The sequence below is a fragment of the Perognathus longimembris genome, chromosome 14, assembly GCF_023159225.1.
Source record: "Perognathus longimembris pacificus isolate PPM17 chromosome 14, ASM2315922v1, whole genome shotgun sequence".
In the NCBI taxonomy this organism is placed as follows: domain Eukaryota; kingdom Metazoa; phylum Chordata; class Mammalia; order Rodentia; family Heteromyidae; genus Perognathus; species Perognathus longimembris.
The window spans coordinates 36495807-36521891 of record NC_063174.1 but is presented as its reverse complement, the minus strand read 5'-3'; the positions used below and the strand labels follow the sequence as shown (position 1 = coordinate 36521891).

The following is a 26085-nucleotide window of genomic DNA, read 5'->3' as shown; positions in this document are numbered from 1 at the left end:
GATGAATGCTCAACAATTTACTAAGTCATGAATAGACTCAGACTTCCATCTCTTCATTACTCCCTTCTGCCTCGGTGCACAGTCCTCTGTGGGGCACTGATAAGGTATATTTGATTCTAACCCATATCTTATGTTTTATCCATATCGAGATTTTTAAGCTGCTTAAAATCGCTGCAGGGGGTATGGTAAATGATTCTGTAGCAGACAGTTGGCAGTCACTAACCACTTGGGTAGGAGGGTCCCAATGCCGAAGTCTGTGGAGATTTAATGCCTGACTTCGGAAGGGGTTAAAGTCCCGGACACTGCACTGAAAGACCTCATCTGATGCTTTGCTCCGGGGCCTCAGAGCAGTAGGAATTCATAGACTGGGTATTCTGCTGGGAAGCACTAAATTACCCCATGGGTCACCAATTGATTTATTTGCTAATTGACTGGCCCAGCTTTGGGTCTGAAATCTATAGAAATCATTTCATCCTTTATTAAATACGGCTCTGAATCTCACTCTTTGTTCTGCAGGGTGATACAACAATATACCAGGGGAAGTTGCATTTACACGACAATAGTTAGGCCACTAATGACCTTCCAAATGCCACTAATACCATACATACTCTTCGTGGTTGGACCCGAAACTGTCAGTGAATTCTGAGGTCACAGACCTCCCAGTGACACAGAGGCGTGCCTCCACACTCACGCCCGCCCAGCCTTCCCCATCAGTCCATGATTTCATTTCTGAATCCGTTACTCTTGGGAGACCCCCAATTCCTTTACACCACTCTCTTTATTTGGTGGACAATACTTTATTCGGAAATGTTCCCTCCTGTAATTACAAATCTTGTTAGTCACCCTCCTCCTCTCCCCAGGAAGATTGTGGGCTTTAATTAATGAATGTGGCTAAACGGCTTTGCGGTGCCTGGTTGAAAGGTGCTATGTAAGTGCAAAGACCTCAGCCTTACACACATCTTGAGTCCTGAACAAAAGCTTCTTCGTTTTCACCTTCCCTGCTAGGTCCGAAATCACAGGCTCCATGGTCTAGGAACAAATCTGTTACCATCTCAACAGCAATCAGCTAATTAATCCTCATTATGTTGGCTTCCGTTTCCTTCTTCCAAGCAGCATAGTCCTGTTTCATTTCACAAATCACACCCCCATCAGCTCTAGACAAAGGTCACGGTACCCCTATGGCCTCAGTTAGCCTAAAAGGAAAAAGAAAAAAAAGAGAGAGGAGAGAGAGGGAGAACATTTGAAAAGAAAAGAAACAACAAAATCATATACACTAACAATCCCTCCGCAATCCAAATAAAACCCAGCAGCAGCAGTCTGCAAACCCCTATTGCTCATCTACCTAAGTACTTTGCTCACCAGATTCATCCAGAAACGCAGTGCAGGCGGGGACCAGAGGTCCTGCAGCCCTGGCTTGACTCTCCACAACTACAGACAAAGGGCAAGTCTATCTGCACTGGGTGGGAAAAGGTCATGCCCGGATGCAGGAGCCCCTCTCCAGATTTCTCTACTCTCCCTAAGTTTCCCCTGAGAAAGCCAGCTGCCATCTGTAGCCAGGAAGCCCTCACAAAGGGCCAAGGACCATGATTTAGATGTTTTGTGCTATACCTAGCACACCAGAGCCCTTAACAAATGCCCAGTACTTCCACTATGATGGTAGCTATTGAAAGCAGCCCTGTGGGGGAGACTCAGCCGCTCTTAGGAAGGCTGCTGACCAAAACACTCCTTACAAGGTTGTGCCTCAGACCCTTTGTTCCAGTGGATGTGGGCAAGCCTCAGGGGGTCATGTCTTCACCGGCCTTCATTTATCCTCCCTATTGAAGGGCTCCTTCAGGACATCGGTCAGTCTCTGTGGGAAATGATTTGGAGAGCAACAAAAGAACTTGGGCCCTTTGGGGAGCCTTCAGAATTCAGTAAACATCTGGACATGGAAGGCAAGGTTCTCAAGCAGTCTAGCTGGGGATATGTCAAAAGAAGAGAAAGAGCTGTGTGTGCAGTGCAAGCTCTCAGTTCTGTGGCGACATTTGTTGTCGAAAGACACAGACACCCCAGTAGGTGGATAGGAAGACTTTTCAAAAGCTCCTCTATTTGTCAGCGTTTGTGAGTGCAGCGCACTGTCAGTTCTCATGGCAAGTCAGAGGAAGTAGAAGTTTTGCATGGCTAGTGAACAGCGTGTGATGGATGTTCTGATTCTGTATGTATCACGAGTAAATAACCCAAGGATGCGTAAGCCAGGAAGTTGTTGTTAAGCATATTCTGTTACCCAGTAAAGCACTTTCAAGTCAAGGTGACTTATTGGATTCTTTGAGATGAACACATTTTAATTGACAAAATAAAACATGAGGTACTAAGAGGCTAAGTGATTTACACTTCATCACGGGGGGAGATTCCAGGACTGGAACTCTTGACTCGGAATGCTCCCTTTATTGTTGAGTCAATCCATTTAGAACACATTAGTCAGCATGATTCAATATTTATCACTAAATCAGCATTAGTGATGGAACTAAACAGCATTGGCCAGTGTCCTCAAATCTATCCTTGAACAGCAAAAGAAACTGGCGTCTGTCAAGAGACAATGGGATGCAGTTTCTGTCAGGATTCAGAAGCTGAATTCAGTTCAAGTTGCCCCTGCTCTCAGCACTTAGAGGCTCCTCCGTCATCCAAACCATGAGCTACCGCAGCAGGTGTCACAGTTTGCTTTCCATTAAACTCATCTAACCCCCTTGTACAACTACTTAAAGATAACCACTGCTACTAAATCGATCTACTACATTGTCTCTAATTAGATTGAGTTAGAAACTGTTTAGTTTGTTTGGTTTCCCCCCTTCCATCTTAGATGCTTCTTGTTTGCTTGCAAACCATCGATAGTCAACAAATATGTGCGGTACTAAGCTAGCTGATACGGAGTTTAAATCGAATTCCAGAAAGAACACCAAATCCTTTTGAAGGAAATTTTCATCAATGACTTGAATTGACTGAACATCCTTTGGTGTTACTACCTGGACATTTTCACAAATGCACATTGTTAAATCTATCAGTGGCTTTCAGGTTCTCAAAGAAGATTGTGGATCCAGTCTCACTATAATCCAGGCATTGGTTTTACTATAGCTTAGTTCAGCTGACATTTTGTTCCATTTTTTTAAGTGCAAGCAGAAAAAAAAAACACATTTTTTGGGGGAGGGGAAGGATGTATTTAGCATATAGTCCCAAGTTCAAGCTCTAGTTTGTGCTATTAGCACTAGTAACTCTTTTTTTTTTTTTTTTTTGGCCAGTCTGGGGACTTGGACTCAGGGCCTGAGCACTGTCCCTGGCTTCTTCCTGCTCAAGGCTAGCACTCTACCACTTGAGCTACAGCGCCACTTCTGGCTATTTTCTGTATATGTGGTGCTGGGGAATTGAACCCAGGGCCTCATGTATACGAGGCAAGCTCTCTTGCCACTAGGCCATATCCCCAGCCCCAGCACTAGTAACTCTTATCCAAGTTTCTTTCTTACATACTTGTGCAACACATACTTCAGTTCCTGCCTGAGGGAGATTCTGTTTGGGAAGAGAGGTCAAAGGTTTTGGGGTGCTGATCCTTGATAGAGTAACTGATGGTGAAACTACTCCTTTGCTCAATACTTTGAAACCAAAGACAGTGAGAGACAGAGGAAAGAGAAAAAGAAAGGAGGAGGGGAGAGAGAGCAAGAGCATTTTTAACACACACAGTGTGCATGCTGCATTCCAAGAATACAAACTATATGCAATAAGTCTAGTCCAGGGCTCTGTACTATGGTGGGGATGAAGCTCTACAACTGGGCTCCTCTGAAAGGGCTGCGGCATCAAACATTTATTTTTCTCCCTCTTTCTCTCATGGCAATAGAGCTCCAACATTTTTCTGGGTATAAAACCACTCGAATTTGTTAACTACGTTTTCAGCCTTTCTTGTATGGGTTTGTGGACATACATATTAGCCAATATTACATAGCATAAATAAAGTGAATAGCTCCTAGTAAATGTCCTTAGAGGAAGGATGATGTTTTCCATCATCCTTCCCACCACCATGCTCTATTCCACACAAATCCTATTGCTGGATGGAGGACATGCTGTTGAGCTATTCTGGGGACTAGACAAAAATAGCATAGGTGTGATGGAGCCTGGACAAATATGAGAATCTGAACTATTACTGCTCAAAACTATGTTCCTTCCCAATGCTGAAGAAGCAGGAAATAAACTTCCATAATACTGTTAATTTAGAGAGTGGTCATATCCAACTGTTCTCAGGGAATTTCCTGAAGGGACACTCTATCTGTGTACCTGATCAATATTTGCCTAGAATTTCAAGCTTGCAGATTCAGGATGGGCTTGGAGTGTGTCAATAAGGACCCGCAAAACAGGTGTAATTAAGTGGTGATATGGACTGCCTTGCTGGAAGAGGAAATGGGTTGACCATTTCTGATGTTTTAAAATCTCAGGCCCATACTCAAAACCCATTCCTATGACAGTGAATCTCACTCCACCTTTTTGGAACTTAAGTTTCCTTAACCTGAAGACCAAGAAAAGAACCAAAACCTAAGATGAAGCCTAAAAATCCCTCTTTTTGGGGAATTATGCATACAATCAACTTTAGAAGCAATAAAATAACTTAAATATTTAAGTATATTTAAAGTATATTTAAATACATGCCTAAAGCACACAGACCATGTGGATATATAGTAAACATACACTCTAAAGACAGAGATGAAACAGACATTCATAAAGAATGCGTAAGAAGAGTGGCCATGGAAACATGACAGTGTAAACTGATAATTCACTTTGGAGAGCAATATTTGAACACATAGTAAAGATAAAAATGTACATGCTTCCTCAGGACATACAAGTTAAGGTTGTTTTTTTCTTTCTTCTGAAGCATGTTTAGAATTTGTTTTTTGTTCTCGTACTGATTGTGTTCATGTGGTTTAGCTAAGGTTTTTTTTCTTTTAGGCAACTTCCTGTAGCTGTCATTGTTTTATAAAATAGAATTTGAGCCATTGAAAATACAAAAAAAAAAAAGTGCAATTGGTTATACGTGTTTTCTGAGGCAGCAGGCCTGTCAAGGACAATGTGATAGGCCCACACTACTCTTCTCTCCATGTCTTTTGGGAGAGAACTTTGTGCTGTTTGGACTTCCACAGGAGTGCCAGGGTGAATTTCCATTCACCTTGTTGACACTTCCATACCGGGGTGGAAACTGAGTATCTTCTAAGTTACTTTGAGTCCACTAGGCAGAAAACATACAACCGGGTTACTAATTCAAAACCCAAATGGTAGTATTTAGTGGCGGGGGAGGGAGAGATTTTTTCAATTAAAATATCCAGTTGACTTAGTGAATGGGAAAATAATGTGGAAGAATTGAACCCAAGTTTGTGACTAGGGAATAGAGAAGATGAGTGAGTGGTTTTTCTGATATGCTTCAAAAGGTGATCAACCTAGATTGTAAAATCTAGATCAATCTAGATTGTAAAAGCAAATCCAAAAAGATGAGGCACATAGATTTCCAGCTCTAAAAACAAATAAAACCCAATAACAACAATAACAACAAAACACTGTTTCTGCTGAGTCCCTATACCAAGTGATTGAAGGTAGTTTTGAGTCTGGCAACCTCTCTGGGTCTATGTCAAATAAATTTGTACAGAATGTTTTATAGTAAATTATCTGAGAAGCCACCTATTGAAGGATCAAATCTTGGAGTTTTTATAAGAGCATTAGCAGTCTGCAGGCAGCCAGTTGTTATAAAGGCCCACAGCCCACACATACCCTTAACACTGTCCAGAAACAGGCCAGAGAGGAAAGGTAGAATAAAAACAATACCAACAAACCAATTCTGCTCCAGAGAGCTAAAGTGGGACGCCATGGTGACCAGAGACAATGAGGAGACAGGACACAGGACACAAGATATGAAGACAGAGACATGTGGCATGGGGTAATGGCATCTGAACTGGTCTGATCCTAAATAGGGTCAGTTCAGGGGGCAGGGTCACAGGAAGCTCCCAGTCCTAGGCACTTGACTGACAGGTTCAGTAGCCTATAGGCCAAGTGCCCACCCCTATCTCTAGGGACTCAGGAACACCCATCACCTGGGGATGGGGCTTCCCTTCCTCTAGGAATTCAGGTACACCCATCAAGACAAGATGCCTGATAATGCAACTCGCCTATGTGCCCAATGCTGGCGCTGGCCAGATCTGACCTCCACACTACAAGAACAGCCTGGGAATCTAAGCCCTGGGACCCAGTGCTCCCTTCTCTCTTCTCAGGCCAGTCCCCTCCTTAGAAGCTGGCTGGGGAAGGTCAGGGGCTGGCTTGTCCTAGGCCTCTGGTGGCATCAGAGGCACAGCCTGACTGCCCTTACAGAAGCCCCAACATGTTCTGGGCACCACTACACTGGGCTTGCTGAGGAGACAAAGGACACAACCATAGCAAACAGGTGGAATTAGAATTCACTAAAAAACTCTTGTGTGTGTGTGTGTGTGTGTGTGTGTGTGTGTGTGTGTGTGTGTGTGTGTGTGTATGTGTGTATACAGGGTTTGAACTCAGGGCCTGGGTGCTGTTCCTGAATTTTTTCACTCAAGGCTAGCACTGTACCATTTGAATCACTGTTCCACTTTTTGGTAGTTAATTAGAGTGTTAGGGGCATTCCTGCCTTGGCTGGCTTTGAACCTCAATCTTCAGGTCTCAGCCTCCTGAGTAGTTAGGATTACAGGCGTGAGTCACTAGCTCCTGGCCCTTCCTTTTCCTTTCTTTTTGTGGCCAGGTTCTTTGGAGGCCCACCCTATTAAAGTCAACTTGTTTGCTTTTCCCTCATTCTGGGCTAGCCAGAGCTGTCTATGCTTTTACATTTGGTGAGTACTGGACTTTCCACTGGGTGGATGCAAAAGGGAAAATGGATTCAGGACTCCCCCTCATTGTCTCTATCTTCCTATTCCAGTTTTACAAGAGCTGAACTGTCCTTTTGCCCTACCTGGCCCCCTTTCAGGCTGAGCTGTTGGTGAAGCTGGTTGCGGCACAGCTCACTAGCCTTTGAGGCCCAAGTATTTCCAAGGCCTACAGTCCAGCCAGGAGAGGCCAGGCACACAAAGGATGGTATTACCATGTTAATGGCCTGTGGCCTCCTGAAGATGCTGGGAAGATTTCTTTCTTTTCCTTTCTTTCTTGCTCTCTTTCTTTCCTTCTTTTTTTTTTTTTTTTCAAAAGGAGAATAGTTCCTCGTTCTCTTTTACTACAACAATAGCATGGACAGGCTCCTTCAAGTGTTTCAAAAAGCTGCCTGAGAAATCTAACCAGCTCCTCATCCCTCCAGCCTGCCCTTTCTTTGTCCCCCTCTCCATCCCTGAACAAAGGGGAGAGAAGGGTGTCAGGCCCCCAGTAGCTGCCTGTTCTCAAAATCCTAATCCCCAAGAATGGCCTGTGGAGCTGGGCAATCGCATTTTACCCTCACCTTTTATTCCCTCCTTGGGCCAGCCTGTGCACTCTGAGAGTTCAGGTATTAAAGGGGGAAAAAATCGTCCAGGGTCAGCAGCCTGTAGGATCTTGGGATAAAAGGGACATGGGACCATTCCCATGTTCACCAGCAGCCCTGCCCCCAGGGAACCCTGCCTGCAGAGTTTTTCCCACCATTCCAGCCTGGCTCTATTCCAGAGACTGAGGTCCAGCCACAGTGCAGGTGGCTTCTCTCTTAGGTGGAAGCACAGGACCTGCCTCAGTCTCCCATCCCTTCCTCTGCCTCCATGTCTCACAGACACGGGCTGCAGGTACCAGCCAGAGCTCAGTGCTCCAACTCCATGCCATCCTTGGCCATCATGCTAAAGCAGTCCCTCACACCAGGCAAGTTCCTGTGTCCTCTCCCAGGGAGCAAAAGTCTCTGCTTTAAATCTGAGGAGTTGTGGCTCGTGCCTGTAATCCCAACTACTCAGGAGTCTGAGATCCAAGGATCCGGGATTGAAGCCAGCCTGGACAGGGACAGTCCATGAGGTGCTTACCTCCAATAAAACTACCCTCCCCCCCACCCCCAATATGAAACTGGAGCCGTGGCTCGAGGGGTAGAGTGCTAATCTTGAGCAAAAAAGCTCAGGTATGGTCCCCAGGCCCATAGTTGTAGCCCCAAGACTGACACCAAATGACAACAACAAAAAACAAAACCCAGAGAATTGTGCAGGTATCTCAGTCATTTGGTAAGAATAGGGGAAAATAAGCCTTTATGTTCCAGCCTTTGGAAATCTCAGGGGTACAACTCTACCAAGCTAAGTGAATGATAAATCTATCACCTCCTAGAGGAACTGGGTAAGGCTGAAGGGAGATGTCTCTAAAAATCACCCAGGCTGGATCACATTCATAATGAATCACACAACAAATATCTTTATAATCTGATATTTTTATATGTGATATAATCTGATAATTTTATATTCTCAACTTCCTTCCCTTCCTTCTTCCCTTCCTTCCTATGTGCTGGTTGTGACTCAGTCTCACTTCACAGCCCACTAATGGGTCACAGCAAACTTTCCAGAGCCATGAATCATATTTGCATTTCAAGTTGACAAAAGTAGGTCCCTAGAGATTTTACTTTTTCAAATTCATACCAAAGCTAGAACTGAGATCCAAGTATTCTTTCCAAGGATTCCCTTGGTTCCGGGGAGCAGAACTCTCCCCTCCTTCACCCCTCAAAAAGAAAGTCGTGAGAGCACATAGCAAGGTTAGGAGTATATACAATTGCATTTGGTTAATGGCTGATAGATAGAAGCAGGAGGGTTTTCTGACTTCTAGGAACCTCAGAGAGGGAAATGTAGCTGAGAGGGGGATGGGGATGGTGAATGAAGGCTGGAACTGGTTGCTTAGAAAGCAACTAGTGAGGTTTTTAAGTCTCCCAGGCATTTTTTTTAAACTCACAGGTTGTGGGAATCTCACATCAGAAGACATCTTTCTGAACTTCTTCTTTTTGAAGCACACTGTTCCAATCAGCTACCCTTAGTAAGATACCGCCCAACTTTTCTCAAGGTCATTCCTTATTGTTTGTTTGTTGTTATTGTTTTAAATTTCTACCAATCCATTGTATTTCCAGTTTCGATTTTCTCTAAATGTCCTTGTCAAAACCATGATCTTAGAAATGAGTGAATCTTATCCCCACAAATAACTCCACTGTTAGCCACATTAGACTGAAGGACTGATTCCAGCCTCATTCCCAAGGTCAAGCAAGACAACAAGCTTGACTACATGCCTGTCCACAGGCAAGTAATTCCAATCTGGGCCTGGCCAAGGATGCTACCCTTGGTCCCCAGGGACAATAGCCCTCACTCCAGATGGAGCATTCCACTGTGAGCCTGGCCAAGGACCTCACCCTGGGCCCCGAGAGACCATAAGCCATTTTCTATTTTTTACTTCCTTGTTAAGCCCCACATAAGCCCACCCCAAAATCCAGTCCCCAGGCACAACCTCTAGTCCTGTGGGAAGGTCTGTGCCACTCGCTGTTCCTCAATAAACAGTTCTTGCCTGTTGAGGATCCAGTCGAGCCTATTTCTTTTCCGTTCTCCTCCATTTCCCCAACATAGACCAACTTTAGAAATGCTGTTTATCAAAGGCAAATATTACAGTATAGATTTTAATACAATCCATTTAGGCAGAATAGATTCTTTTCCTCCTGAATTTATCTTGTAATCTTCAAGTTCTTGAAATCTTCATTTAAACTTGCTACCTGCTAGATTTCTAATCTTTTAAGATATCCTCTAAAAATGAAGAGCTCCAAGCTACCGTGTACATTGGGTAAATACCAACCCAGCTTGCTGATTGCTTATTAGTGATACACCCTTACATACTCATGTAACAAAGGGGCCTGCTGTTTGCTTTGCTTAATCTGGTCTTAAAATCTCTGCCTCTTTGTCAGAAAACAATATTTGCAATTGTGAAAAAAAATATTTACCAAGGAACTTGGATAGCATAAGTCAAAGGCTAAGAGCCAAAGGGCAGCAGTTCTTACTCCAATGTTCTATGGACCTGGGGGTCGCTGTACCAAACAAACCCACTGCTTAGTGAGACCATTAAGGAGCAGATATTTTAGGAGAAAGACAGGGAGGGATATAGCCTGTTCTTCTCTCAGAAGCACAAACTCCCAGCCTACACAGAATCCCTGCTGTGTATCCTCAATGCAATGTGCATGACTGCCCTGTTTCACAAACCTGTGGGAAAACCTCACTTTGTAAAGCAATGTTAATGCTTCTCTAAGTTTCAAACCTTAGGAGGTGACAGATGTGTATCCTGAACACTTTTTTTTTTAAATCGATGGAGCAGCTTTAGACATTCAAATGGTGTAAACTGTGCTTGAATTTATCCCTGTATGTTTAATTTTCTTCTGGAAGAATTTGGCAGTCAGGAGCCCTCCCTAACCATCAGAGTACCCAGAATATGGGAATGAGCTACCACTGCAGCTCAGTGACTTTCCGGTTGTGGCCTTGAGATATTCCACTTTGAGCAAGAACTCAGCTCCTGCCAAGTCCAGGTTCAAGTCCCAAGGCCCATGTTGGTAAGTGCTGCAGCAGGGCCTGCTGGGACTTGGACACAAGGAAAGGAAATGGAGTAACTTCAAGAAAGACATGAAAATGGGCTCCTATGGCCCTGGCATAGTGTGCTGCAGGCAGCAAGCCCAGAGTATAGTGTAGCTTGTGAAGCAAGAGAAGAAAAGTCTAGGGTTGGTTTTATGCATTTATTGCCCAGTTTACACCCCAGAATCTGTGAAGAAGACAGGTGTTGACAATCCCTAGCTCTACTGATTTGATTCTTATCATTTTGGTTGCTCCATCCTGGTTTTGTTTAATTTTGCAGTGGTGGAGATCAACCCTTGTGCCCTGCACATGCTAGACAAGGACTCTGCACTGGGCTGTAGCCATCGCCCTTTCACTCAGCTATGAAATTCTATACTTCTCTCTCATCCCTACCTCAAACTTCTATCATATTCTTGCCACAACTGCCAATCTTTTGATCTTATTCACCTTGGCCTTTGAGTCTGTCCTGAAATAGATTCCAAAAGGACCACAGCAATAGATAGCAATGGGCAGCACTGAGCACACGCAGCTTAAATAAGTGCTAGAATCTAAGAATCTCACCTTCAAGAACCAGGCCTTCCTGCCTGATGCTGTAGACAAATGATGTGAATGGAGCCAGAGGGGACTTGGCGATGACAATCTGCAAAGAAAGCATGTTTTCTAGGTTTAGACAAAAGATCAGGAATGAGTTTCTATGTGTCTTTCTACTTTGACACAAAATGGTAAATATGACCATAAGCAATCCACCTTATCATTTTAAAATAAGTTAGGACAAAATGGTCACCTTTGGAACGATGCTTATGCCAAACATTCTGCCACTGAATGCCATACTCTTGAACCAATTCTTCTAGAAATAGCATTCACTATTTTAGGTCACATAGTTCAATAGTTACCTTTCTTTCTGCTCAAGCATAACTTAACCTGGTTCCTTAATTTTATCCATAAATTTAGCTGTTTAAAAAAAACCAAGAAGAAGAACATCAAAGCTACCTTAAAATTAGTATCATTATAAATATTCAAAATACTGTAACTTGCTAAGACAAAACAATAGTAAGTTGCTTCATCAGCGCTATTCCTCACTAAGTCTCTTCCTCACATAACTCTCTAACTTACTGTACAAGTGTGTTTTCCATGGCTCTTGACCATGGAGTTGGTCACATGACTGGTGGCAAACAGGTTGTGCCAGTTCCCAGCTTAGACCTCAAGAAACTCAAGTACTTTTACACTTTTGCCATTGCCAGAGGAAAATATGTCCAAGGTAGGCAGCTGCCTCAGAAAAAGAGCAAGAGATACCTAAAACAGAGCTGGCAGCCAGGCTGGCCTAAACAGTTTCCTCTGGAGACCCACATGTGAACTAAATATTGTTGTATACCTCTGAAGTTTTGATGATGGTGTGATGAAGTAATATCATGGCAAGAGTTGACCCACGTACCAATCAAAACAAAAGGCTCAAAACAAATAGCTGCTGGAAAGAGATCATCATTAAACTATTTAAAAAGTCAGAATGAATATCTTATATGTTTCCTCAGAACCTTAAAGAACTGGTAGATTATTCATCTAGATACCAAGGAACAAAAATAAGTAACAAGGCCATCCATCTGACTTAAAAAAAAATCTGTTGCTCACAGACATAGTCTATTTCTAAATCATTCCTGTATGAAGACTATTTAGCACTTTGCTTCTGGATAAGCACTGCCTGTATTAAAGCTGATGACTTTTTCATTCATTACTTTAATTTATATGGTGAGGGCATTATATTCTTCTATTCTTCTAGTAATAAACAGTTACAATTAGGTATAAACGGGGAGAAAGCTTTTTTGTTTTGACTGGTCTAAGGCTTGAACTCTGGGCCTAGGCACTGTTTCCGAGCTCCTTTTGCCCAAGGCAAGGCTAGCATTCTAACACTTGAGCCATGGCCCCACTTTCAGCTTTTCTGTAGATAACTGGAGAAAGGTGTCTCATGGGCGTTCCTGCCTAGGTTGGCTTGGAACTGATTCTCAGATCTCAACCTCCAGAGTAGCTAAGATTCTGGTGCTCCAGCTCATTTGTATTTTTATTATTATTATTATTATTTTTTTTTTTGCCAGTCCTGTAGCTTGATCTCAGGGCCTGAGCACTGTCCCTGGCTTCTTTTTGCTCAAGGCTAGCACTCTACCACTTGAGCCACAGTGCCACTTCTGGCTTTTTCTATATATGTGGTGCTGAGGAATCAAACCCAGGGCTTCCTGTTTGTGAGGCAAGCACTCTACCAATAGGCCTCATTTGTAATATTTTAACAAAAGGCTAGAATCCTTATATTGTATGGAATTCTTAACTCTGTACATAAACAAGCCAAAGAGAGGAATGGCAAAGAACATATATAGACAGTTACCCCAAATTCCTCAATTTATTTATTACTTTCTGAGTGCCTAACATGTACTCTGCATGGTGCTATGTTAGGGAGAGAATGAAGAGGTAGTCATTGAATTTATACTATACGGTTAAAAAACAATTTATTTACTGTAGTTTCATTTAGCAAATATGTATATATATACACACATAAAAGATCTAGAAATGCCTATATATCAAGTAACTATCAATGAGTGGTTTATTTATTGTAAACTTATAAAATAATAAGTATTTCTTTTGGAATAAAGTGTTATTTAAAAAATTTTTTTAAAGAAGCTGGATAACAGTGGCTTGTGCCCATAGCTAATTTCTCAGAAGGCTGAGATCTGAGGATCAAAGTTCAAAGCCAGTCCAAGTAGGAAAGTCTGGGAAACTCTTAATTAACCACTATAGAACCAAAAGTGGAACTGTGGCTAAGACAGCAGCCAGGCCCAGCACCAAAACAAGCAAACAAGTAAACATAATTGCTGGGAATTCTATCATAATATTCCTACTGAAGGAGATGAATTTCCTCTTGTACAAATAAAAATAACATTATATAAAAAAAGCTGCTGCATGATACAGAACCATGTAGGTAATCAGGAAAGCAAGGAGGAAGGAAGAAGTAATTTCAAACAACCAAAGAGCTAACACATCATATTTTAATGTATTTTAATTCAACAAACATTTACTGACTGACAGTTTTAAAAAGTAGTGGAAAATGGCGTGAACACATCATGGGTTTTAGGCATAAAATTTCAATCTAGCTCTTCCACTAATCAGCTAGATATGCATGGAAGAGCCCACTCCCCAACCCCCCACCCATTCCCCTTCTTGCTTTTAGTAAATAACTGCCCAGTTTTTACATTTCTCTGACTCTTTTGCAGCTAGAAGTAACAATGTGAATACAAAAGATAAGAAGGCTCCCTCCCCACCAGGCTTTCTTTTTTCTTTTTCTTTTTTGTCAGTGATGGGGCTTAAACTTAGGGCATGGGCACTGTCCCTGAGCTTTTTCCACTAAAGGCTAGCACTCTACCCTTTTAGACACAGCTTCACTTCCAGTTTACTGGTGGTTAATTGGAGATAAGTCTCATGGACTTTACTGCCCACACTAGCTTCGATCTGCTATGCTCAGATATCAGCCTCTTGAGTAGCTAGGATTACAGGCACTAGTCACTGGTGCCTAGCTCCCCAGTTTGTTTTCATAAGAAAACTCTATGCCCTTCCTTTTCCCTTTTCCCCTTCCCAAGGGCTAGAATAAGTTCCATCCACAGGGACACAGACAAAAACCTGCTGCTGCTGCTGCTGCTGCTGCTGCTGCTGTTGCTACTGCTGCAACAACACAGGAGGAGAAATCTGGGTGATCTCAGATAGTATTAAAGCTTCTCACCCAAGCCACCTGCCTCACTCACTGTATTTCACATGCCTTTGTCACTAGAGCATAGTTTGAACTCTCACCAATACTATAATTCTTGAGTCTCAGCCTCCTAAGGAAGAAATTGAATGAAGAGAATAAAATACATAGTAAGTGTGTAAGAAATAACAGGAACAGTTCCAATCAGGTCATCACACATGCTTCCCAAAATGCCCTGTAACACTCTCTCTCTCTCTCTCTCTCTCTCTCTCTCTCTCTCTCTCTATATATATATATATATATATGTATTTAATTTTTTTGCATTTACCAGAAGGAAGCCTCTAGTTGAATCTCAATAATTTTTATATCTGGAGGAGAAAGATGGCGCCGAGACAATAGGGAGGCACCCCGACTCGCACCAACTGAATAGCGAGCTGGGAACTCCAACACCCAACACTCCACCAAGAACCCAGCAAAACCAGCATCCAGAAGCAGTGGAGAAACGCAGGAAAACAAAAAGGAGCAAAAAAGAAGAACCGAAAACCTACACGGAGCCGGAGATTAATCGGGGCACCCTCCCCCCACCAGCCGGCCCTGGCCCAAACAGGGTCAGGCTGGGAAAGGGAAACCCGGCGATCGGCAGACAGGTTGCCAGGAGCGCAGAATCCATATAGCGGGAGACCCCACGGACACAAAGCAGGGTGCGGACCAAGACACACCCAGCAGCGACGAGAAGTTCGGGTCCACACCGGATTCGGACAAGGGAACCCAGCGCGGCAGAAAGAGGGAACGGGGGAGCCACCACGACACTTCGCCAACCCCTGAAGGGCCAACGGCGGTGCGGGACACGCACACAAAGCAGCAAAAGTGAGTCCCCCATAATCCCTTCCCCCAACGGGAGACCCAAGCCCGACAAAGACGATATATCTCCCTCCCTCCCCCTCCCCACTCCCGTGGGAACAAAGATTCCCCAAATCAGGCGGGAAGCTCCCAGCAGGCACTGGGAAGCCAGTCTAGCAGGGGAAGGGCGGAACAGCCCCAAGCCCCCAAAGGTTCCTGAACTGGCAGAACCGGCCCCGTCCCCTTCCCAACAGGGGCCAGGGACGGCCGGCAGGGCAAGCCCCACCCGAGGCGCCTAGACCTTGCGGACTCTTACAACTAAAATCACAGGCGCTGGTGGGCAATACCAGCCCAGCAGGGTCACCTGAGCCTGATCTCGTTCCCCCTCCTCGAAGCGGAGGCGAGGTCTGAGGGTGCCAAGCCACACCCGGACAGTCGATCCCACTGGGCCCCACACATACTGCTTCCCCCCCCCAACGGACTCGCGGGAGGGCGCAAGCACAACCCAACAACCCAGGGCTCGCTCTGGGAGGCAGACCCCACTTAAGTGCCTGTTGTAGGGGACTCACAGTGCACAGGAGGGCGGGGCCCCGGCGAAAGCGCCCGCTCTGATAGGCGTGCCCTGCACTGGTGGGCGGGGCCACAGCGACAGCACCTGCTGACGCAGACACGCCTACACAGAAGGGAGGGAAGAACTACACAGACTTCCAGATGCGCAAATCACAAAGAAACATAACTCAGTTCATCAAAGGACAAGCCAACTCGCCAGCTCCAAAAAGCAGCACGACTGGAGAGGAGATGGAGAATAAAAAAGCAAATGAGGACATGTTAACAGGAATGATCGAAACCGTCAGAAATGAAATCAGAAAACAATTCCAGGAGTTTAGAGCGGAAATCTGGAAGGACACCCAGGAAGCCAAGAAAGAAATGGAAGCAAAACTGGATACAATGCAAGCCTCGTTTAAAGAAATGGAAGCAAAAATGGATACAATGCAAGCCGCCTTTAAAGAAAATCTCCACACCCTGAGAATTGAAATGCATGAAAAAATAGATTTAAAATACAACTCTTTAAAGGAAGAAATTTCCACGATCAGAGCTGATATGACAACCATGAATAGCTCTCTGACATCCATAAACTCCGCAATTGAAACCATAACACAAAGAGTGGACCATATGGAATCCAGAATCTCTCGCCTGGACGATGAAGCAGCTGACAACAACCAGAAAATGACCACACTCCAAGAAAAGGTGAAGCTTCAGGGAAGATTACTCCAGGAACTAATGGACAAAGACAAGAGATATAATCTGCGTATAATTGGAATAGAAGAAGGAGCCGAATATCAGAGCAGAGGGCTTAATCATGTTCTCAATAAAGTTATTGCAGAAAACTTCCCCAATCTCACAGGGGACCCCATCCAGGTAACCGAAGCCTATAGGACACCTGGCAGGCCAGACCCCAGGAAAACCACCCCAAGGCACATAATATTCAAGACTACAGACCTCAAGATTAAAGAGCAAATTCTGAATTCAGCCAAAGCGAAGAAGGAAACTTTTTTCAATGGGAAGAGGATTCGAATAACATCCGACTTATCCACACAAACTTACCAAGCTCGAAGTGAGTGGAAGAACACCATCCAAGTACTTCAGAATAACAATTTACAACCTCGGATCAAATATCCAGCGAAACTGGAGTTCACATTCGAAGGGAGAACCAGATCTTTCCACACCAAAGAGGAGCTAAAGGAGTATGTGAATAAAAAACCAGCCCTACAGCGAATATTAAGAGGGGAAGCCCACCCAACAGAGATCGTAAAAGACACACAGACAGATTCAGAAAGAAACTTCAATAGCCAAAGTCCAGCAGAAACACAAGCTCACTAAAGACAAGAAGAAAAAAAAAAAACAACAGGAAAAAACAGCCCAACAAGAAAATGGAAGGAGAAAAAACACCCTTATCCTTGATCTCTTTAAATATAAATGGCTTAAACTCCCCGATCAAGAGGAGCAGACTGGCAGAATGGATCCGCAAGCAAAAAGTTGACATCTGTTGTCTACAAGAGACCCACCTTACAGCAAGGGACAAAAACAGGCTTCGAATGAAAGGATGGAGAAAGATCTACCAAGCAAATGCACCCACCAAAACGGCAGGTGTAGCCATCCTGATCTCAGACAAGCTGGATTTCTCTTTAAAGTCCACTCAAAAAGACAAAGAAGGACACTACATATTGATACAAGGAAAAATCCAGAATCAAGACATCACGGTGATAAATGTATACTCACCGAACAAAAGAGGCCCGACATATGTCAAGCAAATTCTCACAGAATTACAGAGCAAGATAGATGCAAACACAATCATAGTGGGTGACTTTAATACTCCTCTCTCTCCAAGAGACAGATCCAACACCCAGAGGATTAGTAAGGGAGCTGAGGACCTAAATAACACCATTGCCCAAATGGATCTAACAGACCTATATAGAACCTTCCACCCTACAGAGACCCAATACACCTTCTTTTCAGCAGCCCATGGATCATATTCCAAAATAGACCACGTCATAGCCCACACAAAGAACCTCAGCAAATACAAAAGAATTGACATCATCCCATGTATTATATCTGATCACAGTGGATTAAAGGTAACCCTCAACAACAAAGGATACCACAGAGCCTATACACACTCTTGGAGGCTAAACCCCACGCTGCTATCCAACACTTGGGCCACAGATCAAATTAAAGATGAAATCAACGAATTCATAAGCCACAATGACAAAGAAAACACATCACAAAGAAACCTATGGGACACAGCTAAGGCAGTACTGAGGGGCAAGATCATTGCACTCAGTACCCACATTAAAAGAATGGAAGCAGACCAGGTGAATACCCTCACGATGAAACTAAAACAACTGGAGAAACAAGAAATGACAGAATCTAAAACGACTAGGAGGGGAGAGATTACAAAGATTAAAGAAGAGATAAATCTGATTGAAAATAGAAAGACCATTCAACAAATAAATAAGACTAAAAGCTGGTTCTTTGAGAAAATAAACAAAATTGACAGACCCCTTGCAAGACTCACAAAAAAAAGAAGAGAAGAGACTCATATACGTAAAATCAGGGACTCCACAGGAAAAATTACAACAAATACACACGATATTCAAACAATCATAAGGAGCTATTTCCAAAACCTCTACTCAACAAAAAACAATAATTTTACAGAAATGGATCAATTCTTAGAGAAGTACAAACTGCCCAAACTGAACCAAGAAGAAATAAATCAACTAAATAAACCAATAACTTACGGTGAGATACAGGAGGTAATCAAGAACCTCCCTACTAAGAAAAGCCCAGGCCCAGATGGATTCACCAATGAATTCTACAAAACCTTTAGTGAGGAGCTAATTCCAATACTCCTCAAACTCTTCCGCGAAATAGAAACGGAGGGAAAAATCCCGAACTCATTCTACGAAGCTAATATCATACTCATCCCCAAACCAGGCAAAGATCCAACAAAAAAAGAGAACTACAGACCAATATCACTAATGAACACAGATGCAAAGCTCCTCAATAAAATATTAGCTAACAGGATCCAGAAAGTGATCAAGAATATCATACATCATGACCAAGTAGGCTTCATCCCTCAGTCACAAGGATGGTTCAACATCCGTAAATCAATCAATGTAATTCACCACATAAACAGAACTAAAATCAAGAATCACATTGTTATCTCAGTCGATGCCCAAAAAGCCTTTGACAAAATACAACATCCATACCTATTAAAAGCTTTGGAGAGAACAGGAATAGATGGAACATTCCTCAAAACAATAAAAGCCATATACAACAGACCAACTGCTAATATCATATTAAATGGAGAGAAACTTAAATCATTCCCCCTAAACACAGGAACAAGACAAGGATGCCCACTCTCCCCACTTCTGTTCAACATAGTACTGGAATCCCTAGCCATAGCAATAAGGCAAGAGGAGGACATCAAAGGGATCCACATCGGCAAGGAAGAAATCAAGTTATCCCTATTCGCAGACGACATGATCTTATATCTCAAGGACCCAAAAAACTCAGTACCCAAACTCCTACATCTAATAAACCAATTTGGCAAAGTAGCAGGATACAAAATCAATCCACAAAAGTCAGCAGCTTTTCTGTACACCAGCAATAGACAAACAGAAAAGGAAATTATGGAAACGATTCCATTTACAGTAGCCAAAAAAAGAATAAAGTACCTAGGGATCAACTTAACCAAGGACGTGACGGACCTATTCAATGAAAACTACAAAAATCTAATAAGGGAAATCAAAGAAGACACAAGGAGATGGAAAGACCTCCCATGCTCATGGGTAGGCAGAATCAATATAGTGAAAATGGCCATACTGCCCAAATTGTTATACAAATTCAATGCAATACCTATCAAAATCCCAGCCACATTCTTCACTGAAATAGAGAAACCAATCCATAAGTTCATATGGAACAGCAAAAAACCTAGAATAGCCAAAGCAATTCTAGGCAAAAAACATAGTGCAGGAGGTATCACCATACCAGACTTCAAGCTCTACTACAAGGCCATCATAACAAAAACAGCATGGTATTGGTATAAAAACAGATCGGAAGACCAGTGGATTAGAATTGAAGACCCAGAAATAAAACCGCACTCTTACAGCCAACTGATATTCGACAAAGGAGCTAAAGACATACAATGGAATAAACATAGCCTCTTCAACTACTGGTGCTGGGAGAACTGGGCAGCCATATGCAGAAAACTCAAAGTAGACCCAAGCCTATCACCATGCACCAAGATCAACTCAAAATGGATCAAGGACCTCAACATCAGACCTGAATCCTTGAAACTACTGAAGGACAGAGTAGGAAAGACACTAGAACTTATAGGCACAGGAAGGAACTTCCTGAATAGAGTCCCAGGCGCACAACAAATAGGGGAAAGACTCAACAAATGGGACTACTACAAATTAAAAAGTTTCTGCACAGCTAAGGTCATAGCCACCAAAATAGAAAGACAGCCAACGATATGGGAAAGGATATTTACCAGCACAGCAACAGACAAAGGCCTGATATCTGTCATCTACAGAGAACTCAAAAAACTAAGCCCCTCCAAGCCCAATAAACCTATTAGGAAATGGGCAAAAGAGCTAAAGAGAGACTTCACAAGAGAAGATATAAAAATGGCAAAGAAACACATGAGGAAATGCTCAACATCCCTGCTAGTAAAGGAAATGCAAATAAAAACAACCCTGAGATACCACCTCACCCCAGTTAGAATGGCCTATACTCTGAACTCAGGAAACAACAAATGCTGGAGGGGCTGTGGGGAAAGAGGAACCCTTCTCCATTGTTGGTGGGAGTGCAAATTAGTACAGCCACTTTGGAGAACAGTATGGAGGTTTCTCAAAAAGCTCAATATAGACCTACCCTATGACCCAGCCATACCACTCCTAGGCATCTATCCTAAACAGCAAAACCCAAGATATCAAAAGGACATTTGTACTTCCATGTTTATCGCAGCACAATTCACAATAGCCAAAATTTGGAAACAACCCAGATGCCCCTCCACAGATGAATGGATCCAAAAAATATGGTACTTATACACAATGGAATACTACATAGCGATTAGGAATGGTGAAATATTGTTATTTGCAGGGAAATGGTCAGAACTCGAACAAATAATGTTGAGTGAGACAAGCCTAGAACACAGAAAACAAAGGGGCATGATCTCCCTGATATATGACTGTTAACAAAGGGAGATGGAGAGACAGTAGAGACCAAGTCTGTGAACACTGTATATGTGCTTGATACATTGTATACTGCATATGGGTCTACCTGACCTAGACAAGGGATGGGAAAACAGGTTGTAAGATATCACAAGAAATGTACACAATGCCCTACTATGTAACTGCACCCTCTTTGCACAGCACCTTGTTAAAAAAAAAAAAATTTATGTTCAATTGATAATAAAAAAAATAATAAAATAAAAAAAAAAAAAAATAATTTTTATATCTGCTCTAAAGTTATCTGATAAATGTGCTCATCATTCTTAGAGCCAATGAATAGAAGCAGAAGGCGGATACTTAACCCTTTTGTGTCAAACGCATCTCTTTTGAAAACTGAGGTGGATGAATGATGCAGCAAGGTGATAGTCTTGTTGTCTTCTTGATTCAGCAAACCATACCTAATGCAGTGTATCTGAATGGGGGCTCAAAACTTGAAAGGGAAGACAAACCAAAGGAGAACCAACACATAGTTAAATGTCTACTGCAATCCATCACCACGGGTGCTGTGGTGCAAATGTGATGGGAGAATTGGGGTGCAGGTGCATATGGCTTTCAGTATGAGTTTTCATGTATTTCACACGTGCTAGTGATGGGAAGGTATGTTTCAGCTTAAGAGACTTAAAGGGATGTAAGTAATATCTGTTATTTGTCTTTATGAATATTCAGTTACTTTCCTTTTCTAGATGTGAATAATACTCCATGCCTTTGTGCTTTTTTCTGCTAAGAAACTAGCTTTTCCTAAAGCAAACAACCCCCGGCGGATAATTATTACGCTGTTTTACATGACCATCCATCCCATAAACTTGAGGTGGTTTAACTTGTGTAATTTGGGCTCTTATTCTATCTTCTTTAGTACATAATGCTCTGCGAAAGAGCAAGGACTAAACACACACACACACACACACACACACACACACACACACACTCCAGATTTCTAGCCAAAAATTATGATTCCCAACTCAATCCTGCATGCAATGTGTGGAGTTGGCTCTGGAACTCTCTGGGATTCACAGAAATATGTAACTGAGCAAAGAACAAGTGTAGACACTTGGATGAGGAAGCCTGGAGTGCCACGTGGCCAATGTGCCGTACTGTGAGCTATTGAGCTCCCTTCCTACAAATAGCCAGGTTTTTTTTTTATATTGAACGTTTTCTTTATATCAGACCAGTTCAACTTTAACTGCACTCTAATGAATATTCATTTTCCTTTCTTTATTATTTCAAGGAAAGTGGTCAACAATCTTTTAAAATTTGTTTGAAGAACATTTAAGGCATACCTAGTACATTCTCCTGGGTTGCAAATTCCATTCTCCATTATTGACATGGTCCAATGATCCATGTACTTATCCAGTGTGCAAATATTTACTGGGCTTTTTCCTTTGTGCTAGGCATTATTGCAGATACAGGCGACATAGCAGGAGACAAGACAGAGAGTTCCCTGCTGTCACTGACAGGAGGCACAGGTAAACATTTAAGCCTTTGGCTGTTTTCCACATTGATGTTCTATGTGCCTTTCACTCTTGGGCATTCAGACCATCTATCAACTAACATTTATTGAGTACCCACTCTGAGTCAGGCAGATTCAATTTACCCTGTGTGAATTTGCACTTATAAAGACTGCCATCTGTTCCTACTTCAGTTTATTTCTCAGATGCATGTTCTAAATTCTCAGTGGGATTGAGACTATAGGCATGTTCTTTGATCTTTCCTCTTTCCCTTCTATAGAGAAAGCCCAGTCAGGGCTTTGTAGTTGTGAATGTCTGAGATGGTCGCTGGGCATTTTCCTCCTGGTTCTTTATTTTAGGCTGTAGGTGTGGAGGTTTCTCCCAATTTACAAGTGAAGATGCAGAAGCCTAGGGTCTCTAAATAAAACATGGAAACAGCAGTTGGCCTCTGGGGATTTTCATGGGTCTCCATCCTAGATACTCTCTCTTCCTTTAAGACTCTCAGGTATCTATTTTGTTCTCAGTAAAGAATTCTCTCTAATCCAGAAGTGACAACTGGCTTAAACCTTCCAGTGTGACCTTCCTCAGGCATATTCACTTTAATATGAGACTCTCTAGAGAGAGGAATGGGTGGCTCTATGATGGTGGAAAGTGCATCAGAACTGGGTGTGGCGGGAGAGGGGCCACTAAGGATTGGAAGAGAACCACTACCAGCAGCAGTCATTCATCTTTCCAACCACCCTTCCAGGTGGGTAGCTCAGGAATGCTGAAGCTGGATTCCAATTCAAGCTACCTGGTTCAATAGTCTGCACTTACAAAATGTGATGGAAGTTCACCGTTTAGCACATAAGCAATCTAATTCTTGAGTGCTGGGGACTCAGTTTTGGCCTTGGTGGGGAAAGGGCACCAAGAGTGAGATGCTGCCCTTCTCCCAGCCCTGGGTCAGTGTGGGAGGGAGCACTCAACCGGAAAAGAAGCCCCCTGCCCCTGGGGGGCCGAACACGTGCGTGCCACCATGATAGGGTTGTCCAGCCCACAAAGGAAGTTTCATGACATCACCTGATGGGCAGCCCGGCTTAGCCAATGGCCCAAGTCTTTCCCTTTCCCGCCATCACCGCTATATAAACCCCCCTCCCAATTAAATCCTTTGAGACTCATTTAACCATCCAACTGTCTCCCCGTTATCTTTGTCCTGTGGTTCCTGACACATTATGGGGGGCCGAGGAAGGGATTTCGGCATCCCACTTCAGCCTAGAACAGTCCAGTAAGGACACGCCTTACTCCTTCTGCTGGTATGAGGGGTAGGGCGGAGTTTCTTCCATAGAATCGAGGTTCAGGCATTCCCCCCGGGAGATAGGGGAGGAAGAGGTCCTAGAGACCCCAACATTTGAGCATCTCCTCCGAAGAAGTGAGGAGAAGGGGTCCTCAGAGATCCCGACCCTTGAGAGTCATAGATCAAATGAGATAGAAAACATAACAGCAAATACAGGACTTTACAGTGGAAAGGATACTGAATGATTTAAGGCAAAGAAAGGACTGCACAGGGCACCATGTGTTTGTGTAAGCTGTTCATGGCTTCCATACTGACAGTCTTTCATTTCCCAATGTCAAATCCTATCTATTTTTCCTACTCCAGGCAAATGCCACCCTGTTTTCTACAGCCTAGGGTCATCTCTCTCCAGTCTCAGCGTGCTTCATCTTAACTTCATTAATAATCATACTGATAATTCTTTCACTACTTGTTTGTGGTTTTTTTTTTAATATTTACTTATTTGTTGTCAAAGTGATGTATGAGAGGTTTCAGTTTCATACCTAAGGCAGTGAGTACCCTGCTTGTTCAACTTCTTACCTCCTCCCTCATTTTCCCCCACCTCCCCCTTTTCCTCTCTCCCCAATGAGTTGTACAGTTTGTTTATACCAAATGGTTTTGTATGTCTTTGTGTTTTGAGATTTTTGTGTGTGTGCTAGTCCTGGGGATTGAACTCGGGGCTTGGGTGTTGTCCCTGAGCTTTTTTTGCTCAAGGCTAGCTCTCTACCACTTGCACCACAGTTCCATTTCTGGCTTTTTAGTGGTTAACTAGAGAAGAGAATTAAATGGACTTTCCTGCCCAGGCTGGCTTTAAACCTCAATCCTCAGATCTCAGCCTTCTAGGATAACAGGCATGAGCCACTGGTGCCTTACAGTTCATGTTACCTGGTGATTTATTATCACCAATGTAAAGGCAGACATCATCACACTGCTGCTGTGGCGGCTAGTCCTCCAACCTCCCTGTGGTACTACATATATAATTGAAGCTCATCTATGCAATGTCAATGTGGATGAATAAGTGCACAGATTGGTGACCCACAGCTGCTCTACTGACTTACACTCACTCTAAGCTCTTATCTGACACCCTTTTTGTAAAGCCAGGGGATGTAGTAGATGCTGTAGGAAAGAGCAGACTGCGCTGTCTATTCCTGCCAAGATTCTCAGCTTGGGCAGGAGCCAAAGTCAAGCCTTTGGACCCAGATTTCTATAGCATCACATGTTTTTCCTGGTCTGATCCCATTTCTAAGAGGCTCAGAAAATGGAAAAGGAGCCACAGAACAGAAAGCGCTGGGCACAGGGAGCTCAGGCTTTTTCCAGGATGGTGATGCCTTCTAGGGACAGTACTCTGTCCTCCTCTGAAAGTAAAAGTGTGCCATCATGGGGGGCATCTCAACCCAGCTCTTCTCCGTGGGTGACCAGGATGTCCAGTGGAGCGGGTGGCAGGGATGTTAAGACCATTAGGGATGAGCTATCCTGGAGGTTGCTGTTGGAATTCTTACAATAGGGCCCAACCTCAGGAAATAGTGAGTTTAGCCTTTGTGGCTAAAGAAAGTGGACATGAATAGGCAGCCATGCACTGAGAGCAAGCTGGCACCCAACCTTGCACTTTCTCTTCCCCAATTCCTATGCCAAGAAGCCTTCCTTTAACACTGGTGATGAATACTTCCTCTCTTCCATTTCCTTTCCCTTCCCACCCACTACCCCAAAGCACATATGGCGTGGAGGCGAAGGGGCAGAGTGAAATGGTCTGGCAGGGAAAAAAGAATATATAAGCAGAAGGATTTCTTCTTGCAGGGGTGGGTGGTTGGGCTGGTTTTCTGTCTGTCTGGCTCTCTGTGATACAATGACAATATCAGAAGGTCAGCTGAGAAGACTAGGGTGAGGAGCAACTGAGGGAAAGAGTTCAGAAATATGACTTAGTATCATCCACAATTTCCTGTTGTGCTAGATTTTTTAGTTCTGTCTCAACCTCCTCCATGATAAGCAAGATTATGTGGTTGGTGAATTCACTGGTGATAAATATATCTGATACTTTGATCTGCATGCAAGGGTCTTCTGAGAAGCTTGGGAGAAACCATTGACTCTGAAATGTCTTTTAACCCGGGCCCCATTATCTCACTTCAAATGGAGTTCTGGGCTCATAAAAACCATCGTTAAATTAAACAAACCTTTCCTCTACTTATGCCAAGTGTCTGCGACAAAAAGCCTTCATGCCAGGGTTTCTCCTCCTTGTCCAAGATTTAGAAAAAGGTTGTTGTCTCAGCTGCTTGGGAGCCAAGGAAGAGAGCCAAGGAGGCAAACAAGCCAGTTAGTCTTGCATCAGATAATTCAACAGGCTTTTGATAACCTTCAGTCTGTCCCTTCTTCAGGTTTAGGTAAACTTGCCAAGCTAAGGGACAGAAGGGGAGGAAATATACCAGACAGGAAGATC

At 43.3% G+C, this 26085-nt stretch overlaps 1 protein-coding gene across 4 annotated transcripts in view; it reads right to left on the bottom strand.

Moving 5' to 3' along the window:
• Positions 1–265: 265 nt before the first annotated feature.
• Rad51b (RAD51 paralog B) overlaps positions 266–26085 on the bottom strand; it is a 517654-nt gene continuing 491834 nt past the window's right edge. For all 4 annotated transcript variants that reach the window (XM_048362612.1, XM_048362611.1, XM_048362610.1 and 1 more), the window contains 2 exons: positions 11106–11184; positions 266–1193 (listed from right to left, as the gene is read on the bottom strand). In XM_048362612.1, the coding sequence (XP_048218569.1) occupies positions 1189–1193; positions 11106–11184 (84 nt within the window). In that variant the 3' untranslated portion in view covers positions 266–1188. The remainder of the gene's footprint in view (positions 1194–11105; positions 11185–26085) is intronic.